We start from the raw sequence: 24844 nt of genomic DNA on the forward strand, positions 1-24844 counted from the left end.
TGCGGTTTTTCGCCATGTAAGTAATAGTCCTTCCTACCGTTATTCCTACCAAAGTGGACCACCTCACACTTGCCAACATTAAATTCCATTTGCCAGTTCCTGGCCCATTCGCCCAGCCTATCTAGATCCTTCTGCAGACTTTCCACACCCTCCACACAATTTGCCGTTCCACCAATCTTGGTGTCTTCAGCAAATTTCGACACCATACACTCAGTTCCCTCCTCCAGATCATCTATATAAATGGTAAATAGCTGAGGCCCCAGCACCGACCCCTGGGGCACTCCACTAATCGCCAATGCGAATAGCACCCATTGACCCCCACTCTCTGCCTCCTATTTGACAGCCAATCCCCTATCCATGCTAACACCCTACCCCCAACTCCATGACCCCTGACCTTCTGTAATAACCTCTTGTGCGGCACCTTATCAAATGCCTTCTGAAAATCAAGAAACACCACATCCATCGGCTCTCCTCTATCCACCGCCCTAGACACATCCTCATAGAACTCCAATAACTCTGTCAGACACGACTTCCCCTTAACGAAACCGTGCTGCGTCTACTCTATCAAACAATTCTCCTCAAGATGCCTTCGTTAAAGCATATTAATGAGCCAGATGGGGTATTTCTGACAATCAACAATGGTTAAATGGTCATCATTAGACTTTTAATTTCCGATTTTTAAAACCTGAATTCCAATTCCTCCATCTGACGTGGTAGGATTGAATCCCTGTTCCCCAGAGCATTGCCCTGGATCTCCGAGATAGCTAGTACAATGACAATACCACTATGTCACTCCTTCCCTTGTGGAAGCACTAATCAAACATTATCATTGTGGCTAATAATGCTAGAAGTGCATCCTGTGATATTTTGGTATTTTGTCTGAATTGGTGCCTGGCAGCCGTTTGCACTGGTATGATACAGGGTTCTGTAAAAATGTACATCTGGAATACTGGGGCGATTTGATATTCCTTCTCTCTTTGTAGAACAACTGTGGCCCGTGCTAAGGTGATCAATGAATGGTCAACGGATGGCGGCATGCTGTTAATGGGGTATGAGATGTATCGCTTACTGTCGTTGAAAAAGTCATTTGTTACTGGGAGAAGGAAGAAGACAAAGAAACCAACCGGACCTGTGATTATAGACCTGGATGAGGAAGATCGACAACAAGAATTATTGAAAGGTATTAGGGAAATGGATTGCATTTATAGCACATTTCACAGCCTTAGTTGTCCCAAAGCCCTTCCCTGACAACGACTTGCTTTCAAAGTGCAGTCACTAGACTTGTTTGACCAATAAAACAAAGCAAGATCCCACAAACTGTCATGAGATAAATGACCTGTTAATTTGTTTTAATGATCCTGATTGAGAGACGTTGTTGACCAGGACAGTCTGGGAATTCCCAACTGCTCTTTGAAAACCTACCATCAGATCGTTTATATCCAGTTGAATAGATAGATGAGAATTAATATACAAATTAATATCTAGTGTTGTCACTGACAATATAGCACTCCATGTCTGTGCTGAAGTGTCAGCTGCATTTTGTGCTCAATTTTGAGATGGTGCTTTATAATCTATGTAAGAGAAAGCATGGAATCTTAAACTAGTAAGCAATTCCATTGATATTTTGCCCATATGAGATCAGCGGAGGGCACTTCGTCCCTCTTCACTGTATCTGCTGTCTATTAGAAGCCTAAGATTTTTCTCACTGATTCATGATATTTCCATTGCCAATAACTTCCTTTATTTCAATTTTTTATCAAGCTTTCCTTTAATCATTCCAGTAGTCCCTGCCTCAAAATCTCCATGTGGCAAAGCACTTTGTATTGTCACAGTTCTCTGCATTTCACATCCTTAACCAATCTGATGGTTCTGTGGCATGATAGGAAGTTGCAACGAAGATGAGGGCTAGTCAGCCCAATGTGTGTTTGCTGACACTTAAGTTAACATTTCTATAGTTGGAAGAACCTGTCTTAGTCACCTAAATACTTCTTATAACTAATGCTCTACGGTGTTGCCTTAAGTTCATATTGCATTGTGTTCCTTTTTAGTTAATCAGAAGTTTGATTTTTCCATAGGAATTGAGAAAGCGTTAGCTAAACCAGGTCCTGATGTAGTTATTTGTGACGAAGGCCATCGCATAAAGAATTGCCATGCCAGCACATCTCAGGCCTTGAAGAGCATCCGTTCAAGGCGGCGAGTAGTCCTGACTGGATATCCACTCCAGAACAACCTCATGGAGTACTGGTGCATGGTGGACTTTGTCCGACCCGATTTCCTTGGTACCAGGCAGGAGTTCAGCAACATGTTTGAGCGTCCCATCCTAAATGGACAGTGTATTGACTCCACCCCTCAGGATGTCCGCCTGATGCGATACCGCAGTCACGTTTTACACAGCCTGCTAGAAGGGTTTGTACAAAGGTGAGAACTTAGGTGGAAGACTTGTCAAAATTATAGTTTCGCCCCATCTGGAGCACTATTCAGATCTGAAAACTGGAGGGATTTATTGGTTGCACTGCAAATTAACCACTGTGATACTACAACTAAATTATTGGAAAAGATTGCATCGTCTAGGCTTGTAGTTCCTTGCGTACTGAAATTTAAGAGTTCTCTAATTAAGGTGTTTAAGCTGATAAATAGAAAGTGAAAATATACTTTCTGTAGTGGGAGAATCCAAAACAGAGGGCATAATATTTAAATAAGATCTAGATTGTTCAGGGAAGATTTTAGCAAGCACTTTGTACAAAAGATTGTGGAGCCATTCTCATTCAAAAAGTTGTTGAGGCTTGGGGCCAGCTGAGTGGGGGGATATGCCAAAACACGAGGTTACACATTGTGGTTGAATATAATTCTGCTGCTGCTGCTGCCTCTAGGATGCCCAGTCTCGAGTTGCTAGAACTATCTCAAGTCTATCCCATTTAGCACAGTGGTCATACCACACAACATAACAGAGGGGAATCCTCAGTGTAAAGATGGGAATTTGCCTCTGCAAGAACTGTATGGTGGTCACTCCTACCAATACCGTTATGGCAGGTGCATCAACAGCAGACAGGCTGGTAACATGTTTTCCCTCACCACCTGAAGATCTTAACTGAGCTTCATGGACTCTTGTTAGGCAGGGGTAGCAAGGGGTATGGAGCAACAGCAATTAATCAGAGTTGAAACACATTTAGTGAGAGGCTTTTGGCCTAACACTGCTTGTATGCACCCTAGTCAGAATTTTATTTAAGTAGCATGCTAATGTATTCTATAAGTTTTTTTAATGCCTACATAATTTTTCAGAATTTTCTGTCTGCTAATTTTGGTGCGTCCCAACCAGGCAGACTGATTTAACTCCCACTAATGGGAGCAATTTATTTTTGCTGCCACAGGGAAAGGCCATGTTTCCATTGGGGTGTCAGGTAGTTTACTGAATTCTTTCCTGTAGAGCTGTTGACATTTGAGATGCGCAGTAGGAATTAGGTAATCATAAAAGCTTTTTAAGGCGCATACAGTGATCCATTTAAAAAAAAACTTTGAAAGAACAATGCATTCAAATTGCTTGCAGCGTGCATTTTCAATAAGGGTGCCAATACTTGTAGGAATCCTGTGGAGACTGGAGACAGGTGTAGCACTGATAGCAATAACTGTAGGGAGAAATGTCTACCTCTGCCTGGTAGGAAGAGGGGCTGCCTGAGCCTGAATGTGGTGGGAAGAGGGTAGCAAGAGTGCAGAATTGGGTGGGGGACTTCAGTGTCCATCATCAAAAGTGGCTTGGTAGTATCATCACAGACCCAGTGGGACGGGCCCTAAAGGACATAACTTCCAGACTGGGACTGCAGCAGGTGGTGAGGGAGAACATGTTACCAGCCTCTCTGCTGTTGATGCACCTGCCATAACGGTATTGGTAGGAGTGATTACCATACAGTTGTTGCAAAGGCAAAGTCCCATCTTTACACTGAGGATTCCCCTCTGTTATGTTGTGTGGCATGACCACCGTGCTAAATGGGATAGACTTGAGATAGTTCTAGCAACTCGAGACTGGGCATCCTAGAGGCAGCATCATGAGCAGCAGCAGCAGAATTATATTCAACCACAATGTGTAACTTCGTGTTTTGGCATATCCCCCCACTCAGCTTATTGCCATTAGGCCAGAGGATCAGCCCTGGTCAATGTAGAGTGCAGGAGAGCATGCCAGAAGCAACACCAAGCACACCTAAAAAATTAGGTATCAGGATTACCTGCATGCCTAATAGCATAAGCAGCAAATAATAAACAGAGCTAAACGATTTCACAACCAGCTGATTGGATCTAAACTCTGCAGTCCTGCCACATCCAGCCATTAATGGTAGTAGACAATTAGACACTTCACTGGGGGAAGTGGTTCACAAATATCTCCATTCTCAATGATGGAGAAGTCCAGCACATCAGTGCAAAAAATAAGGCTGAATAATTTTCAACAATCTTCAACCAGAATTGCTGAATGGATGATCCATTTCACCCTCCTGTGGAGGGTGAAAGCATCACAGATGCTGGTTTTCAGCCAATTTGATTCACTTTGTGATATCAAGAAATAGGAAGGAACTTGATACTCCGAAGACTGTGGGACCTGATAATGTTCCTGCAATTGTCCTGAAGCCTCGTGCTGCAGTTCCCCCAGTGGTGTGTCTAATTGTCTACTACCATTAATGGCTGGATGTGGCAAGACTGCAGAGTTTAGATCCAATCAGCTGGTTGTGAAATATAACTACAACATTGGCATCTACCCGGCAATGTGGAAAATTGCCTAGATAAGTCCTGTAGATAAGAATAAAGGAAAATCTAACCTGGTCAATTACCATCTCATTAGTCTATTCCTAATCATAAGTGAGGGAAGGGGTCATCAACAGTGCTGTCAAAGTGCCTGCTCGTGAATGTCAGTTTGAGTAGCGCCAGGGTCACTCACTCCTGACCTCATTGCAGCCTTGGTTCAAATATGGACAATAGAGCTAAACTCGAGGTAAGATGAGAGTGACTGCCCTTGGCATCTGGGCACAATTTAACCAAGTGTGCACACATGTGCGTGCACTGCTGTGGTTGGCGTCATACCTGGCACAAAGGATAGTAGTTGGAGCTCAGTCACTCAGCTTCAGGGCATCACTGGAGGAGCTTCTCAGGGTAGTGTCCTAGGCCGAAATATCTTCAGCTGCTTAATCTATGCAATTCCTATCATCATAAGGTCACAGTCATGTGTACCATCTACAAGATGCACTGCAGGAGCCTTCTAAGGCTCCTTAGGCAACAGCTTCCAAACTCTTTAACCATTTCCGTTTAGAAGGACAAGAGCAGCAGATACCTGGGAACACCCCCCACCTGAGGTTTCCCTCCAAGTCACTTACCATTTTGACTTGGAAATGTATTGTCGTTCCTTGACTGTTGCTGTGTCAAAATCCTGGAATTCCCTCCCTAATAGTATTGTGGGTGTACATACACCTCGGACTGCATCAGTTCAAGAAGACAACTCACCATCACGTTCTCAAGGGCAGTTAGGGATGGGCAGTAAATGCTGGCCCAGACATTAAGCGAAGACTTCCTGGAAGGCCCATCTTGTACTATCATTATTTGTTCAATCTTTCTACTTGTTATCCACCCACACTGGAGAAATTGGCAAAGGTCGTTCACCTTGAAGCTCAGATAGTTCAGGCAAGATTTTGAAAGTTCAAAATCATTAAGTAAAACATGAGAAGCTGTTAGCAGTGGCAAAAGAGTTGATAAACAGGAGGACTGATTTTAGTTAATTGACTAAATATGACAGGGGTGACGTGAGAATACACAATGTGCTGTTATAATCTGGAATGATTTATCTGATCGATGATGGAAGCAGACTCTAACTTTCAAAAGCAAATTGGATAAATACTTGAAGAGCAAAACTTGCAAGGTTACAGGAAAAAGGGCATGGGAGTTGGACTCATGAGATGTGTCTTTCAAAGAGCCGGCACAATCATGATAGTGCTGTGCTGTGATTTGTTGTTCTGCATCATCAGAATCTTTACTAATATTACTATGGGCACCTTGTCACAGCTATTGTGAACAGAAAGGATCCTTAAATCCCAGAAATGAAAACAGAAAATGCTGGAAATACTCAACAGGTCCAGCATCATCTGTGGAAAAACCAGCAAAGTTAACATTTCATTTTGACCTTTCATCAGAACTCAAAATTCTGCTTGATTGACTTTTCTTTTGTGCTTGGCTTTTTTCAGTCAGTGTTAGAGTAAATTATTTAACAAAACTGTCAGTTTCTCATTCTGTCCAGTAAGAAACTTCACAGACCTGCATCTCTCCAATTCATTTTAAAATATAATGTTATGTTAGCATAAGCTGTTACTTCTAAGGATTAATGACATTCAACTCATTGCAGACGAGGTCACGATGTCTTGAGAGGCCACCTTCCTGATAAAGAAGAACATGTGCTGCTAGTTCGTCTCTCCAAAATTCAGCGATCACTGTACACCGAGTTTATGAACCGTTTCCGAGATGCAGGGAACAGTGGCTGGTTGGGGCTTAATCCTTTGAAAGCATTCTGTGTCTGTTGTAAGGTAGGCCTGTTATCTTTTCAGAACTAAGTGGCACAATAGAACCTCGTTGATTTGATAAAGTAACTTGTATTTTTGTTCAATATACGCAGCAGTCAATGGCTGGTTTCTGGCAACTGGCTAATTCTGTTATTAATGCTTTGTCAGGTCGTGTTAGGGCTTGTGTATCATCTTTAACTGAAGGGAATAGTTGATGAGACAGCCTCAAGGATACTTTATTCTTTATCAAGCTGCGCTATACCTGGTGTTTGATTGTGATATGTGATGCAAAAAATGCATTGTTCACCCTGCTGACATGTTAAAATTTTGCTACGTTTCAATTCTAATAATCTCAGAAATCTCTTGTTGTGATGGACATCATACAAAATTCAAGGTACACAAAAGGAGACAAAATTGAAAAAGTCTAGGTGATTTGACTAGAATGAAAGCAAAATACTTCAGAATCTGGAGATCTGAATTAAAAGCAGAAAATGTTGGAAAAACTCAGGTCTAACAGTGTCTGTGGAGAGACAAACAGTTAACATTTTTAAAAGTTCTAGTGCCATACGGCTCCCCTTCAGAATAGCTGAGGAAAGCAACCAAATTTGAGACCAGAAGAAATAGAGACTGAGGAAACAAATACAAGTTTGTGGAAAGACTTGGAAAGTTATTAGATCCATAAAAAGCGAAATGGGTGTCCATGGAGAAAAACCTTAATAATAGAAGAATTAATGATGACCCAAAGGAAACTGGGTTCCTCGAAGAAACAATGACCTCGAGTGCACAAAAGTGAAGCAAATGGAGGGTAAAGGAATGGAGTGTGGAAGCAGATGGAAGGGGGAATTGAACAGAGTACTTTGCATCTATCTTTACCAAGGATGAAGATGTTACTAAAAGCACAGTGAAAGAGGAAGTAGGTAAGATATCTGCAGGGGCTAAAAAATGACACGGTGGAGGTTTTAGAAAAGCTGAAAGTACTTAAAATTGATAAGTCAGCAGGACTGATGGGACACCCAAGGATGCTGCCAGGAGTAAGAATGAAAATCATTGAGATACTGGCCTAAATCTTACAGTTTTTATATATTTGGGCATGATGCCAGAGGACTGCAAATGTTGTGCCCTTGTTTGAAACAAAATTCAGAGATCAGCTCGGCAGTGGGAAAGCTTTTGCAAATGATAAACCGGGACGAAAACAGTCTTGTGGACAGTTGCGGATCAATTAAGGAAAATTAGCATGGATTTGTTAAAGGTAAATTGTGTTCCCTGACTTGATTGAAGGTCATGATGTGGGTATGCCGGCGTTGGACTGGCGTAAACACAGTAAAAAGTCTGACAACACCAGGTTTTAGTCCAACCTATTTATTTGATAATATACTCACAAGCTTTCGAGGGGACTGCCTCTTCGTCAGGTGACGAAGAGGCAGTCCCCTCGAAAGCTTGTGAGTATATTATCAAATAAATAGGTTGGACTAAAACCTGGTGTTGTCAGACTTTTTCCTTGATTGAAGGTAACAAAGGGTAGATCATGGTAATGGGATTGATGTGCTTCCAATGGGTGTTTTGATTAAATGCCACATGATAGACATGTCAGCAAAGTTGTAACCCTTGGAATAAAAGGGGCAGTGACAACATGGATGCGAAGTTGGCTGAGTGATAGGAAGAGGAGTAGTGGTGAATGGCTGTTTTTTGTACGGGAGGAAGGTATACAGTGGGGTTCCCCATAGGTTGATGTGAGGACCATTGCTTTTCATGATGTATATTAATGACCTTTACTTGGTTGCGCAGGGCACAATTTCAGCGTTTGTAGAATATGTAAAAATTGGAAATGTGAGCCGTTGCTTAGATTCGGGTGAACTTTAAAGATCCTATGGCATACCCTCGCTGTGGGGCTGGCGCGGAGCCTTGACCTCGCTCTGGGGCTGGCGCAGAAGTATCATGCTTTCTGCATGTTATTCTGAGTGGGTATTTGAATGTGGCACACTGTAAAGTTGATTGTTGTTGGTCTGCTCCATCTTTCCCAGATCTGGAACCACCCAGATGTACTTTATGAGGCTCTACAGAAAGAGAACCTGGCCAATGACCCAGATTTAGATCTTGAGGTAAATGACCTTAATGCGGGCACACCAAATGCACGCACTCTGCCTATTGGGGGCAAACGCAAAACTGAATGTGCCACTGCCACCATTGATTCCACAAACAGCAAGTTCACCCAGAATGTTGGATTCAACCATTTCCAGGACAAAGCCAACCAGGTCATAACATACGAGTGGGTAAGTGACAAACCACCACCTTTCTCTCATCTATAGTTAGACTTTTTGAAATCTAGGACTGGATCATGGCTGACCGAGGAAGTCTGACATCTTTTATCACTAATACTGTTTCTTGAGCAGCCCATGTGAGGGAGATGATGGTTTCCACTGCAGCACACCATTCCACTGTCCCGCTCCTTTCCCAAAACCATGTCTTGTTCCTCTTGTCCAGCATTCATTTCTGTTGCAAAGAGCTGTTCTTGTACTTTTGTCACTTCCATTCTAGCTTATGAGAACTCCTTGGGGCTGCCTTGATTTTCTCCACCTCCCTTTTCTGGGCAAGACAAAGTGTGTTGAAACTTAGTGGAGAATTGTATGTGAATTGCCATTCTGTTACTTGGGGTACTGTGTCATGTTACGATAGTGCCCTCTCATCCCTTTTAACAGCACTTGACTTCCGACTGTAGGCTCTGTTCTAATAGTGGGCTGAGCTAACTGCCTATTTATTTTGCACAATGTTGTCTCCCTTGTGTAAAATACTATATGATCTTTCAGAACCTAATACACGTGAATTAAGTGGACTGTTCTCTCTGTATCTCTCCTCAGGCTAAAGATGTGTTGGCAAGCTACCAACCTGGCTTGCTAGAGAACTCTGCAAAAATGGTCCTACTATTTGAGTTGATTGAGGAGAGTCTGAAGCTTGGAGACAAGATGCTTGTGTTTAGGTAAGAGAGCGCTAAGGAGAATGATGCACAAGATAGTAAGGGTCAGATAGAAACTGCTGCTGAGCACAGTTTTTATTTAGCTTTCTCCTGAAGGCGCTTACTCATGCTAGGATGTGGTTCAACAGGAGTCCATTGGAGGCTGTTTAGACAGTGGCGGAAGCATCCCTGCTACACTGTCCTAGCTTCATCTTATAGCTGTACACGCACAGTTCCAGCAATCTGTCATTGTGTGGTCTTCAGGAACTTTTGATTAATGTTTTGGCACACTTCCCTGCCCAGGACTGCTTAACCCAACTATTGTGTTCTGCCCACCACTCACACTGACATCTGATCATTCAACAAAGGTGGAGATGAAACATGAGACCTTACTGCACTGTGTAACTCTACAGTGTTTGGTGTTTCATTGAACCCTTAGGGATACTAATTTCCACTGTACTCTGGCTAATTGAGGATGCAACAGAGACCTACCCTCCAAGCTATTCTAATGTTTTTGTTTGGATTGGGGATGCAAGAGGGTGAGGGGAGTACCTTAGGTGTTGCTTTACACAGCATTACATCTAGCTGGTGATGCTGTTGGGACCTTTCAGTTGTGGCTTAGGCTGGGGCATCTAAGGTAAATTGGTATAGACTAGGGCATTGGTACTCGTGAATTTACTGGTAATGTAATGCACTGTGGGCAGAGATTGATCCCTGTCCACCCAATTAATATATGCCTCTTCCATAACAACACTGTGTCTCACACCAGTGAGGTTGCAGGATGTGCCCTCAAGTAGCTGATGCCACTGGATTGGCAGTAAGGCATCACAGTTGGCTTTGGCACATTTGGGTGAAGGAGGGGAAAAGCCTGGATTCTTGCCCCAATAACTATTAAGTAATTCCTGCTTTAAGGAAAACAGGTATGTGGATGGAGAGTGGGGACAAGATCGCTCTTGAAGCAGATCTAGACACTTTACTAATTCTGATCTGAGTCACTTCCCTTTACGGCTTCCTTTAAATATCTCAGAATGACTAGCTTATTTTTTGTACCCGAGCCCTGGAACCAAAAGCAGTCTAAAAGCTTAATCTTTGATAATTTCCTCTTTCTGAATGACCCTAAATTATTTTCTGCACTTGTTTTGCTTATCTTCATTTAAGCTTGCAGAAAGGTTCAACGCTGAGACTAAAACAAGCAACTTTCAATGTTCGCAACAATATAATTACAACAAAAAGTTATTGATGTTATCCTTCCAGGACTCTGCCTGGGGAGATCATTTTGAACTGTGCAGAGTCAGGCCCATGTGGTGGGGGTGGCGGCTAGAGGTCCATGATTGTACAATGAAGTACATCACTGGGGACCCTGCTGTAGAGCAGGGTAGTGCATTATTCGGTCCAGTAGACAATTGAACATGTGACTACTGTGTCGTGGAGGGGGAGGGTTTGGACATGTCTGTATAGGGCTATGTAGTACAGGCATTGAGAGGAATGAATTGGCCGTATTACAAGAGAAGCATCGTGTACAACATGAATAATGTATTCACTAAAGTATTGGTACCAATTTTCTAAATAAACCAAACAAGAACAGAGCGTTGAATTCCTCCTATTCCATAGTCTTCTCCCAACATATGATTGATTAAATATGAGTTTAACACCAGAGGCATTGTTCATTATGGTAATTGTCTATCAGTCTCCTGAGCTTTATACTGTTTCTGTCTGGTTTTTATTTTGTCCTTTCTGCAGCCAGAGCCTTTCTACACTCTCGGTCATTGAGGAGTTTCTTGGAAAGAGATCGATGCCAACAAAAGCAGGCTCCGAGGAACCTTCACAACCTTGGATCCGGAACATTAACTATTACCGTAAGGACCCACGGGGGCCATGCAGCAATCTTATCTTTCAGATTAAAGCAGCAAAGGTTTAAGATCACATAATATTAATCTTAAAAGCTACAAAAAAAACGACAGTGCCATCTTGTGGACAACTCATACAGCCTTTCACAAAATGTCACCTGCCTCTTCCAGCAATAACTTGTATTTTTATAGCATCTTAATGTAATAAAACATAGCAAGGTATCACCCAAGAGCATTATAAAACAAAATATGATGTCAAGACACAGGAAATATTCAGACAAAATACCAAAAGCAAAAGGTAAATTTTAAGGAGCATTTAAAAAAGTGTGGAAAGCAAGGTAGAGTGGTTTAGGGTGGGGATTCCAGAGCTTTTGGCATAGATAACTAAAGCTGTAGCTACCAGGGGTGGAGCAATTAAAACCAAAGTGCACAAGAAACCAGAAGTAGGTTAGGGAAGAGATCTTGGAGGATTGTGGAGCTGGAGAAGATTAGAGAAATAGGGAGGGGTGAGGCCATGGCGAGGTTTGAAAACAAGGCTTCAAATTTTAAAATCAAGGTGTTGCTTAACAGAGCCAGTGCAAGTCTGTGAGCAAGGGAGTGATAAATGAACAGGACTTGGTCCAAGTTAAGACATGGACAGCAGAGTTTTGGATTAAGTCAAGTTTATGGAGGGAGAATGTGGAAGTTCACCCAGGTGTGAAGTGAAATGTAACAATTCAAATGTAATTGGAGACAAGAGTTCAAGCTGGGGGAATTTAAATTCAATTAACTAAAATCTGGAATGAAAAGCTGGACTCAGTAATGGTGACCACAGAACCATATTTGAGTGTCATATAAACTCATCTTCTTCATTGATGACCTTCTGGGGAAGGGAATCTGCCATCCTTGCCCTGTCTGGCCCATAAGTGACACAGCAGTGTGATTGGCTTTTAACTGCCCTCTGAAATACTATGACACGTATGAAGAATTCGTGTATGTGATTGCTGTAGTTTTGTCAGGGGTTAACCTATTTAGTCAGCAGATTGTACCAGTATTACAAGCAGTGTTTAAATGGATGTTTTATGAAACATTCTTCAATTGTTGCAGGACTGGATGGAAGCACCTCTGCGATGGATCGGGAGCGGCTGATCAACCAGTTCAATGATCCTCGAAACACTAAAGCCAATCTCTTCCTGCTGTCTACTCGGTGAGTGTGATCTGTTAAAGTTGAAAAGATCAATTTCACTTCATATTTATTTGTATGATCGCTCCCATCCATTCAGTGACCCTAGTGCAGCAGCAAGTGAGTGGGAAATGCCGCTGTACTCGGGTCAGTTAAGATGTATTTAATTGGGAAGTGGTTTAATGCTTAATGTGTGGATTTGCATTGCGGAGGATCCATGCAAATGAACTGTCAGCAACTCATTGCTCAGGATTTGCAGGAAGTCAGAGCCACTGATTTGTACGTTTCTCCCTAACCCCTCACTTTGGAGCTAAACTGTGTAATCCTGGTGTCCTGAACTGTGCTTTAAGTCCCACATGCTTTCATCACTGCTGTCAACCCCCACCGTTGTCTGTCTTCGTTCATCTGCTGCTGAAACCTGAAATGTAGCTTAATCAGCTCCAGATTTGGCACAGTCCTTCCTGGTCTCCCCTTGTATCATGTTGAAAATTCCATATCATCCTGTAAGTCCCGTTTGCTCATTGCCTGTTCTTCCTGTTCAAACATCCCACAACGCACTAAATTTAAACTCCTTGTTCCTCTATGATTGTGGGTGACATGGTGGCACAATGGTTAGCGCTGTTCCTCAGTACCAAGGATCCGAGTTCAGTTCCCAGCTTGGGTAACTATACAGAGTTGTATGTTCTCCCTATTTCTGTGTGGGTCTCCTTGGTGCTCCAGTTTCCTCGCATAGTCTGAAAGATGTGCTGGTTAGGTACATTGGCCACGCTAAATTTCCCCCCTTGATGTACCTGAATAGGTGTCAGAGTGTGGTGACTAGGGGATTTTCATAGTAACTTCATTGCAGTGTTAATCTAAGCCTACTTGTGACACTAATAAATAAACTTTTAATTTGCTCCACTCCATCTGCAATCTCCTCCATTTCTTCATTATATTGTTTGTATGGCTTATCCTTTCCACAGCTGCTGCCCCCCCCAATTCATGCACTTACCTTGTTCTAATTCTTCTGCTATTCTATCTAATGTTGGTGGCATGGTGATACACTGGTTAGCACTGCTGCTTCACAGCACCAGGAACCCGGGTTCAGTTCCAACCTTGAGTGACTGGAGTTTGCATGTTCTCCCCATGTCTTCATGGATTTGCTCCAGTTTCCTCCCAAGGATGTCCAGGTTAGGTGGTTCTGCCATGCTGAATTGCTACTTCATGTCCAAAGATGTATAGGTTAGGTGGATTAGCCACAGTAAATATGTGAAGTTACAAGCATAGGGCGAAGGAGAGGGCCTAGGTAAGATGCTCTTTTGAAGAGTTGGTGCAGACTCGATGGGCTGAATGGCTGCCGCCTCCACTGTAGAAGTTCTATAGATCCATCCATATTCAAAAATATCCCAAGAGTATTTCTCTGTCAAACTTTCAGCCTTCCCTTCCTAATCTTTCTTCCTGGGTTAATGTTAATTTCCCTGTCTGTCATTTGTGAAAAACCGTGGACATAACATAAGAAATAGGAGCAGGAGTAGGCCACCTAGCCCTTCGAGCCTGCCCCGCCATTCAATAAGATCGTGGCTGATCTGAAGTGGATCAGTTCCACTTTCCCACTTTCTCCCCATAACCCTTAATTCCCCTGTCTATCAGAAACCTATCTACCCGTGACTTAAATATATTTAGCGAGGTAGCCTCCACCACTTCAACGGGCAGAGAATTCCAGAGATTCACCACCCTTTGAGTGAAGAAATTCCTCCTCAACTCCAATCTAAACTGCCACCCCCCCCCCCCTTATATTGAGGCTGTGTCCTCTAGTCCTGCTCTCCTTTGTAAGCAGGAAGAATCTCTCTACCTCTACCCTATCCATCCCCTTCATTATCTTATACGTCTCTATAAGATCCCCCTCATCCTTCTAAACGCCAACGAGTGTAGACCCAGTCCAATTAGTCTCTCTTCATTAGCCAACCCCCTCATCTCCGGTATCAGCCTAGTGAACCTCCTCTGCACCCTCCAAGGCCAATATATCCTTACGTAAATGTGGCGACCAAAACTGCACACTGTACTCCGGCTGTGGCCTCACCAGTACCCTGTACAGTTGCAGCAAGACCTCCCTACGTTTATATTCTATCCCCCTCGCTATAAAGGCCAACATTCCATTTGCCTTCTTGATCACCTGCAGACTGGGTTTTTGTGACTTGTGCACAAGGACTCCCAGGTCCCTCTGCACCATAGCATGCTGCAGCTTTTCACCTTTTAATAATAATCCCTCCTACTATTATTTCTGCCAAAGTGGATAACCTCACACTTGCTAAATGTTTGGAATGTTGCTCCATATTAAAGATGTTGTATAAGTGTAGTTGCTGCTTTGCATCCTGTTTTATATTGAGGCAAAGAGACAGTGGGACTCTATTTACTGCAAATCTTGCCATATATCACTGATTTCAGTTAAAGCTAAAAGAACTTAGTGTGGTACACATCTGCAAAGTCCTTGATGCAGAACTGCAATTTCCCAAAAACAGATGGTGAACTCAGTTTGACTTGGTTTATTGTTGTCACATGTATTGGGCTACAGTGAATAATATTGTTTCTTGTACACAATTCAGACAAAGCATGCCTTTCATAGAGTATGTAGGGGAGAAGGAAAGGAGAGGGTGCAGAATGTAGTGTGTTAGTCATAGCAAGGGTGTAGAGAAAGATAAACTTAATATAAGGTAGGGTCTGATGGCAGCAGGGAAGAAGTTATTCTTGTGTTAGTTGGTACGTGATCTCAGACTTTATTTTTTTTCCCGATGGAAGAGCGTATGTCCGGCGTGCATGGGATCCTTGATTATGCTGGCCTGGCTGCTTTTCTGAGGCAGTGGGGAGTGTAGGTGGAGTCAATGGATGGGAGGCTGGTTTGCGTAATGGACCGGGCTAGATTCACAACCCTTTGTAGTTTCTTGTGGTCGTAGTCTTGGAGCAGGAGCCATACCAAGCTGTGACACCGTTGTGGATGTTAACAACTTGGATAAATTGGCTTCTTGGGACCTCGGTTAGGAATTAGGAAATGGAGACTGGGTGTGAAGGAAGTGTTCTCTGACATAATGTGGTACTTCCCCAGGACCTTTGCTGAGGTGTCAGCTTTCCACCATGTTTATCAATGATTTGGATGAAGGAATAGAGAATTGTACATCCAGGTCTGTTGATGTCTCTGAGGCACAGAACCTTGTGTTGATGAGAGTGGAGGGGTTACAAAGGAACTTTGATTAAGTGAGTGTGGGGAAGCTTGACGCCATCCACTTTGACCCAAGGAAGACAAATTAGATTTGTGGTGCTGTGGAGAAGCAGAGTGATTTGGATGTCTTTGTGCACAAGTTACTAAAAGTTAGTGGTAAATACAAAAAGTAATCAAAAAGGCTGTTGATATGCTGCCTTTATTTCCACAGGACTGAAATCAAAAGGGGTAGAAGTTATGCTGAGTTTTATTGAAGCTTGGTCAATATTGTGGAATGTTACATTCAGTTTGGGCACAGACCTCAAGAAGGTTATATTAATGCTGGAAGTGAGTTCAGTGGCAGTTCACCAGAAAGATACCAGGGCTTATGATGGGAACTAGACCAGTCTGAAAAATCGGGCACTGAGGGGCCAAATCATTGGATGATTCTTTGTTTGCTGTCCAGCATGCCTGGAGATGGAGATGTACAACACCTTATTCCACTCAAATCAAATTATTGGCAAGAAGTGTCTACAAAGACAGAGAAAGCACAGCAATATACTGTGATGCTGCTACTGCAGAAATGGTGCTAGTGTACTGGAGAATTGCAAATGTAATGCCCTTGTTCAAAAAAGGGTTTAAGGATAATCCCAACATCAACAAGCTAATCAGTTCATCTTGATAAAAGGAAAGTTTTTGGAAACAATCTGGGGAAAAAAGTAACTCACTTTTTTGTGGCAGCAATAGAGGGTTGTTGAGGTTAAAGCAGTTGATGTGATGTGCATAGAATTCCAAAAGGTGTTTGGTAAATTGCCATATGAGAGAATTACCCCAGCAAAATTGAAGCTTATGAAATAGAAAGGACAGTGGTTGCATAGATGCAAAGTTGCCTGAGTGGGAATGAAATAGTGGTGGATGGTGTTTTTTCTTTCGATTTAAAGGATGGTTTTCAGTGGGGTTCCTCAGTAATCAGTTGTAGGATTGCTGCAGAACAAGAGTTGTGTGCAGCGTACAATTTCAAAATTTGCAGATCTCACAAACCTGGAAGTACTTGAACTATGAGGAAAATTAGTGATTAACATTGACATGCTGGTGGAGCGGAGAAGTTAGTGTTGTAGGTAAAATAATACCTCTGAGACTGTTAGTGAGTCAAAATGCAGTGGTTTTTATTTCAAAGCTCTAGTGTTCATTCAAGAGCTTTGGGAGAAGCAGGGACTACCAAACTTCTCATAGAACACAGGCAGGCATTTATACACTATAAGCTGTAGCAGTAATCATGATTTAAAGTTCCAATTCCGGCCAGACCTTCAGGTCTTCCTTCCTTGGGCGTGATTCAACCCCAGATATAATCAGGAATCACAGTCTAGCTGGCAGCTACAGTCATGACACAGGCTTAATCTGGTCACGATTCAAAACCCTTCTGCAGCAGTATCGGCATCCCTGTCTTTGAAGTTACTTGTGCGATTGCGACTGTCCCAGCAGGATCCTTCCTGTTAAAAGCCGGTACCGTGATCTGCCATCAGCAGCTGTTAAAAGCCGGTATCTTAAACTACCATCTGTGTAACGATGTCCAACTAACACAAATAAGTAAGATTTACAAAGTCTACAAAATAACAGCTCCATTAAACTATCTGTCTTTATAAAAATGAGAGTTAAAGCATGTAAGACATGAACAAATAACTTACATTAATGCCAGGAGCAGTATAAGCTGAAGGAGATCAGCCATGAGAAAGGGTTATGTTTGTGACATATTTTAAATACAAAATCCATTAACCCTTTCCCTTCAGGTACAAAATGCATTCACCTTTTCCCTACTTCAATAGATACAGTTCATTGCAGAGGTATGTGACATGCTAATTTTGGAGAGGAGATATAAAGTAACAATGCAAGTCTAAAGTGAGGGTTGAGGAAGAAATGGACAGACACACTCAGGGGTATATGTGTACAAATGATTGAAGGTGGCAGGGCAGGTTGAGAAAGTGCTTAAAAAGACATTCAGGATCCTGCACTTTTTAAATAGAGTAAGAATATAAAAGCAAGGGATTTATGATGAATGACCCTTTATAAAACATTGGATCGACCTCAACTGGAGTAGTGTGTTCAGTTCTGGTTACCACACTTTTAGGGAGGATTAGCACTTGAAGAGGATTCATGAAAATGTTTGCTGTGATGAAGGGCTTCAGTTAAGTGGACAGACTTAAGTGGAGAAGCTGCAGTTGATATGCTTAGAGAGGAGATTTGATATACATGTACAAAATCCTGAAGGATATTGACAGAGTAGAGAGAAACTGTTCCCATTGGCAGAAGTGTCCAGAACAAGAAAATGCCAATACAATGAAAAGCAGAAAAAAATACCAGTGACTTTTTTTAAAGTGCGAGTATTTAGGATTTGGAATGTACTGCCTGAGAGGGTGGAGGCAGATTCGGTCATGATTTTCATAGAACATAGAACACCACAGCACAAACAGGCCCTTCGGCCCACAAGTTGCGCCAATCATATCCATACCTACCAGGCCATAGAACTGTCTGTAACTCCCAATCCCACTAAATCCCATGTACTCATCCAGAAGTCTTTTAAAAGACCCCAGCGAGTTCACCCCAACCACCACCGATGGCAGCCGATTCCATTCAGTCACCACCCTCTGAGTGAAAAACTTACCCCTAACATCTCGTCTGTACTTGCTTCCCAGCACCTTAAACTGTGTCCTCTCGTAGCGACCATTTCAGCACTGGGAAATAGCCTCCGAGAATCCACTCTATCTATTCCTCTCAACATTTTATAAACCTCTATCAGGTTGCCTCTCAACCTTCCTCTCTCCAGGGAGAAAAGACCTAGTTCCCTCAACCTATCTTGATAAGGCATGCCTCCCAATCCAGGCAACTTCCTTGTAAATCTCCTCTGCACCCCCTCAATAGCTTCCACATCCTTCCTGTAGTGAGGCGACCAGAACTGCGCACAGTACTCCAAGTGGGGTCTGACAAGGGTCTTATGAAGTTGCAGCATTACAAAATGTAGGAGTGACTCGACGACTTTCTGAGTGAAATTCAGCACTGGGTTTAGATCATCAATAACTCGTCTGTGGGATATGAACAAGCAATTGCTAGTGGCTCAATTAACTTATTTCTTGGAGTTGATATATTCCCCTCCCATCATTGGAGTAACTAGACCAGCACCTTGGCTGGAGACAGCAACACACATTTGGATTTTCAACACACACATTGGGGATTTTCAAAGCAGAACAATTAGACAAGTGCCTAAAGAGAGGAAATGTGCAGGGCTACATCGGGGAGGATTGAAGAGTGGAAACTAGCTGTTTTGCTCTTGCTGGCAGCCAGCACAAAGACCTTTGTTCTCTGCTTGTCACCAGTCTATGATTTTCTGATCCTCTAGGTTAGTCACCAAGGTAAAACCCCAAGCCATGGCATGTTCTGTTACACTAGATGGTGTATACTATGATTTTTTTTTGTAAGCGGGGAGCACTATGGAACTCCTCAGCATCTCTCCTTTTACATTCTACAAGCTTTTAAAAGCTAAATTTGGCATCACAAATTTCGGCCTCCTTTCTTGTCCCAATGTTGCCGGAGATGCTCAGCTGACTGGTCATGTTTCATTCCTCCGCAGAGCTGGCTGCTTGGGAATCAATCTGGTTGGGGCCAATCGGGTGGTGGTGTTTGACGCATCCTGGAACCCCTGTCACGACGCTCAGGCAGTGTGTCGTGTGTACCGCTACGGTCAAAAAAAGCCTTGTTATATTTACCGGCTGGTATCTGACTACACGCTGGAGAAGAAGATCTATGATCGGCAGATCTCCAAGCAGGGCATGTCTGGTAAGTGTGCTGGGTTTATAAAGCAGACATTTGTTCTGATGAAAGTTGTTAACCTGAAATGTTATTCGTGTGTGTGTGTCTGTCTGTGTGTCTCTGCCAAAACTGCTTGATTTGCTGAGAGGTTTTGTTTTTATTGTAGCTTCCTAACATCCACATCACTTTTGCGTCATCTAATATCTATCGAATTTTTTAAAAGTTGGAATCTCAACAGCACCATCTGATGGTGCTCCCATATATTGCACAATTAGGCAGAAGGATAAGCATGGGTTGTTGATCCAGTTTTATCAGCAATCACCGAGTCCTATCACCAAGCGGAAAGCTTTCAATAATGGTTGGCATGTGCATTGAGTTCAAACTTCAGTCACTGGCGCATATATTCCTGATATTCTTAGCTATCCAGTTAGTGACATAACATCAGTATTACAGCACAATCCCAAATCCTGCACAACATGGCTACTCATTTGATAGGTAACAGGACTCTGACTCTGGGATATAGTGTCACATTTTTAATTTTGTTTTCTTTAAAATACTGAACAGTTGTGATAACAGCCTTTGTCGCAGGTGCAAGATTTATAAAGATTCAACAGGGGCTTCCCAAGAAAGCCCCGCCATTGAAGAACACACTCATTTGTAGAAAATTGTGAACGTTACCAAATCATGCAAGCTTGAGTAAGCCCATACGTTTTGATGCTTCTCAAAGTCTTTTTGATAGTATCTATAAAAAATTTTATTTGGGGGTGGCGTTGTGGCACAGTAGTTGGCACTATTGCCTCAGCACTAGGGACCCAACTTCGATTCCTGGATCAAACTATGTAGTGGAGTACAATTTGCCAAGGAAGGTTGAGACTATGGAGCTTAGGTGGACAACCATTTTGTATATGATGTTGTCAAGCACTGCTCTTCTGATGGTGTTGCAAGCCTTAGTAAGACTTATGAAAAATAGATAACGGGATTAGTCCATATTGGGGATATAGCCATAACAATGGCTGACAAATGAGCACATCTATCGTAACATGGTTGTTTTGATTTATTCCTGATTTGTTTCAATTTGCATCTTAGATCTTAATTTAAATTGTCTGCTTAGTTGTAAGTGATAAGATGTGTTACAAGACATCCCAGTTACACTTAAAAACATCCCTCACTTTCTGCAATTAATGCTGCCTTTGTGTATGTGCATGATTCTCTGAGTATTATAAAAAGAGAAAAACCTGGGAAAAGTCAGCAGGTCTGACACCATCTGTGGCAAGAGAAACAAATTTAACATTTCAAATCCATATGACTCTCTTTCAGAGCTAGAGGAGTAGAAATGTGATTTTATACTTTACAAGAGGAGCATATGGAGCTTTGTGAGAGCAAGGAGAGATTGGACTAAAATGTTTTGGCAGGAGACAAAGGAAGTGTTAATGGTAGTGTTGAGGACTGAAGGTATTGATAGTGGCATAAAGATAAGATTGTGACACAAATAAACATAGCCATTCAGAATTCTGATTAGCTCCATTGCATCAGATTTCTCCTGGTTTTTTTTGGAGTGTAATGTGCTCTCAAATGAGGGGTTTTAGTGCAAGAAAATAGAGCATTTTCCTTTAAGATGTGCAGTGTCAGCACCAAGCTCCTACAGAGTCAGTTGCAGGGTAGGTAGGTGCAAAGTAAAAGACCTGCCATCACAAGGAAGTTCTTGACTTGCACCAGTGTGACTCTTTGCCAGGTTCAAACTTCTGACAGAGCGTCTCGATTTGCACTGTTGACTTAATGAAGGGCAGGCAGCTGATTGAAAGAACGTTGAATTCTAAATAATTCTGCACTGCTTTTCTTTCAGTACAGAGGCTAAAGGATGTGTCCACACACTGACAGTCAGGCTTGGACCTGTCATCACCCTGTTAGTTTTAAGAGAACTGATGGCCATTTAATGGTGGCACTATGGCACAGTGGTCAAACGCTGCTGCCTCTCGGCTCCAGGGATCTGGATTTGATTCTGGCCTGTGTAGAGTTTGCACATTCTCTCCATGTCTGTGTGGGTTTCTTCTGGGTTCTCTGGTTTCCTCCCACACTCCAAAGATGTGTGGGGTAGGTGGATTGGCCATCCTAAATTGCCCCTTAGTGTCAGGAGGCTCAGCAGGGTAAAAAGTGGGGTTGAGGGGATAAGACCTGGGTGGGATTGTTGTCGGTGCAGGCTCAATGTGCCGATTGGCCTTGTTCTGCACTGCAGTGATTCTAATTTAGCTGCCAAGATCACAAAGATAATGTCAAGACCGAGAAAGAATTTAGCTCCGTCTCTTGGATTGTGTGTTCCCTTTCATACTTTATGGAATGTTTGCCATTTTTTTGTACACAGAGAGTCCTGTACTGTCTGAGGTACAGTTGAAACAAGGTGAGATTCCTTTTTCCCTTGCTGGTAGATGTAAAAGAAACCAGTGGTATTATTTTGCACTAAACTCGGGAGTTCGCCTGGTGTCCTGGTCAATATTTATCCCTTAATGTACATTGCTAAAAGCAATCATCTTGTCATTTATTCCGTTTTGTTTGTGGAAGCTTGCTCTGCACAAATTGCCTGCCATGCTTTCTAAGTTAGAGAAGCCACTTTATTTCAAACTACTTAGTTTCCCATAACTACTTAGGTTGTGAATGCAAACCTTCCTTTTCTCTTTCCTCTAGCTGGGCTCGATGTGCAACTGTTGAATCATTGGGGCAGATAGTTATGTCCCAAGTCCATGGAACTTGTTGCTGTCTCCAGCCAAGGTGCTGGTCTAATTACTCCAATGATGGGAGGGGAATATATCAACTCCAAGAAATAAGTTAACTGAGCCACTAGCAATTGCTTGTTCATGTCCCACAGACCGAGTTATTGATGATCTAAACCCAGTGCTGAATTTCACCCGGAAAGAAGTTGAATCACTGCTGCATTTTGTGGAAGAAGAGCCCATTTCATCAGATACCAACCTAGAGCCAGAGCAAATATGTGATGAAGTGATTCTCAGAGCATGCGCCAAACATAAACAACTTGTCACTAAGGTATGACTTAATGTGTTCAGCACACAAGTCTCAGGACCTGTTAGGAATGCAGGTTCCTGGTCTTTTTCCATGTTATTGAATGACTGTCTGATTGAATGCATAGTGAGACTGAGCTAGGCAGCCTAAAGGGCTCAGTTTCAGGCCTGAAGCTGATATAGCTGACTTTATATAGGATACACAGTGCAGAAACAGGTCATTTGGCCCAACCAGTCCTTGCTAGTATTTATACTACATTTGAGCCACCTCCTATTTTTTTCTTAACTAAGTCTACCATCATAACCCTCTTGTTCATTTTTCTCTCAAATCTGGTTTTCTCTCAAATGCATCAGTACTATTTACTTCAACCATTCTGTGGTAGCAAAGTCCACATTCTCGCCACACTCTAGATAGAGATTTATTTTTAATTCCCTATTGATGGCCTCTAGTTATGCTCTTTCCCACAAGAGGAAACATCTTTTGTCCACTCCGTCAAAATCTTAAATTTGCATCAAGCCAGGGAAATACCAAACAGCCAGGATTCTTGCCCTTAACTACTGTTGTTAAAGGTTTACACAGGATTGTAGAAATCTGGAACACCTTTTCTCTGCCTCCTAAAAAAAACTGGTTTCTGGGGGAAACTTTTAAAATTAAGATCAGTTGATTTTTGTTGGCTCGGGATTTCAAGTGATACGGAAAAAGGCAGGTACAGATCAACAATGGTCCAACAGAATAATGGAAAGCTCAGGGGGCTGAATGGCTGCCTGCTTTGTGCCCACGTTCCTATGTTCAAATAGACATAGACTGGCTTCAGCTTCAAGTTTTAAAGCTTCTTTATCTGAGATTCAGTACCACAACTGACCTATTTGGCCATCCAGGGGTTTCTTTTCCTTGAGAAATTAACTGGCTCCTCTTTCTGCAGCAACCTTTCCAGCATGAGTCACTGCTGATGGACCGCAAAGAGTACAAGCTGACCAAGGCGGAGAAAAAAGCAGCAAAGAAGAGTTACGAGGATGAGAAACGAGCATCGGTTCCTTACACCCGGCCATCATATGCCCAGTATTACCCAGCCAGTGACCAGAGCCTTACCAACAACCCCATCTTTAGCCAGCGGCATTGGTATGTAAATGAGAGCATGCACATGCAGCATAGTATCTGATTGCCCCAGATCCCACACTGAGTTAATGCTGGTCATAAAAACGCTTCTGTTTGTGTGTCTGTCTCTGTGTGTGTCTGTCTGTGTGTGTGTCTGTCTGTCTGTCTGTGTGTGTGTCTGTCTGTCTGTGTGTGTGTCTGTCTGTGTGTGTGTCTGTCTGTGTGTGTGTGTGTGTGTCTGTCTGTCTGTGTGTGTGTGTGTCTGTCTGTCTGTGTGTGTGTGTGTCTGTCTGTGTGTGTGTGTGTGTCTGTCTGTGTGTGTGTGTGTGTCTGTCTGTGTGTGTGTGTGTGTCTGTCTGTGTGTGTGTGTGTCTGTCTGTGTGTGTGTGTGTCTGTCTGTGTGTGTGTGTGTCTGTCTGTGTGTGTGTGTGTCTGTCTGTGTGTGTTGGATCATGTTACCTGAAACTTAATTGTACACCATCATTGTGAAAGAAAAATGTTGTTGGGTCAATCTTTCTTGAATGCTTGCTGCATCATCTCAGAATTGAGATGGCGCATGAGCTCAAGAGGGGATAATTCTGTTCTTCTGTGGAACCTATGTTATTGGGATATTGGCTCTCAATTGTCGTACTATCTGAGAAGTGGCACATTCTTCTTGAAGCTTTTCTGGCTGAGGAAGAGAAAACAATTTTGTTGCTTGTGTAGCAAACTGTTGGACCTTTGAAGATGTTTTGCTGCAGGTATTTTATGTTGAGTTCTTTCCTGCAGGAGGGGACCAATCAAAGGACTGGATGAGAAACCAGTGGCAAGTGTTCGCCCTTTACAGTCCACGCCTATTCCAATGATGCCTCGGCAGGTTCCAGGTGGAATGGCAATGCCTGGTTCGGGGTTTGGTCCAGTGTTCCCTGTTGGTCACCTCCAGCGAGCTGGTGTCGTGGTACAGAAAATCGTCACTACCACAGGTAGGCACTTGGCTTTCCAAGGGCACAAAGCAGCCCATTCTCTCATTACCATGATTCCAATAATAGGCAGGTGGAGAAGAGTTCTTAGCAATACAGGAGTAAGTGTGGGGGAGGTGAATGTCACACTGCCTGAAGGGGAAGGCACAGACTTTTCTGACAAAACTCTCCATTCATTCCCCACAAGTTGTCAGAAGCATTATCTCATCTCTGAAGAGAGAAAACATACATTGCCATCCCGCCCCACAATTTCTTTCGTTAAAGGTAACATTATATTCACTGTTCTAGGGGTACTGTTCTCCTCTCCACCCCTACCAAA

The 24844-nt window shown here is 42.8% G+C and overlaps 1 protein-coding gene across 3 annotated transcripts in view; it reads left to right on the forward strand.

Moving 5' to 3' along the window:
• Window positions 1-24844, forward strand: part of rad54l2 (RAD54 like 2) — a 123433-nt gene that overhangs the window by 93439 nt on the left and 5150 nt on the right. For all 3 annotated transcript variants that reach the window (XM_080184363.1, XM_080184355.1, XM_080184368.1), the window contains 11 exons: window positions 984-1180; window positions 2076-2418; window positions 6374-6551; window positions 8549-8797; window positions 9383-9501; window positions 11218-11333; window positions 12411-12510; window positions 19281-19486; window positions 22320-22495; window positions 23394-23590; window positions 24335-24528. In XM_080184363.1, coding sequence (XP_080040489.1) covers window positions 984-1180; window positions 2076-2418; window positions 6374-6551; window positions 8549-8797; window positions 9383-9501; window positions 11218-11333; window positions 12411-12510; window positions 19281-19486; window positions 22320-22495; window positions 23394-23590; window positions 24335-24528 — 2075 coding nt within the window. The remainder of the gene's footprint in view (window positions 1-983; window positions 1181-2075; window positions 2419-6373; window positions 6552-8548; window positions 8798-9382; window positions 9502-11217; window positions 11334-12410; window positions 12511-19280; window positions 19487-22319; window positions 22496-23393; window positions 23591-24334; window positions 24529-24844) is intronic.

This window comes from Carcharhinus amblyrhynchos, chromosome 3 (genome assembly GCF_965287045.1).
Source record: "Carcharhinus amblyrhynchos chromosome 3, sCarAmb.v2.hapA, whole genome shotgun sequence".
NCBI classification, from domain to species: Eukaryota; Metazoa; Chordata; class Chondrichthyes; order Carcharhiniformes; family Carcharhinidae; genus Carcharhinus; species Carcharhinus amblyrhynchos.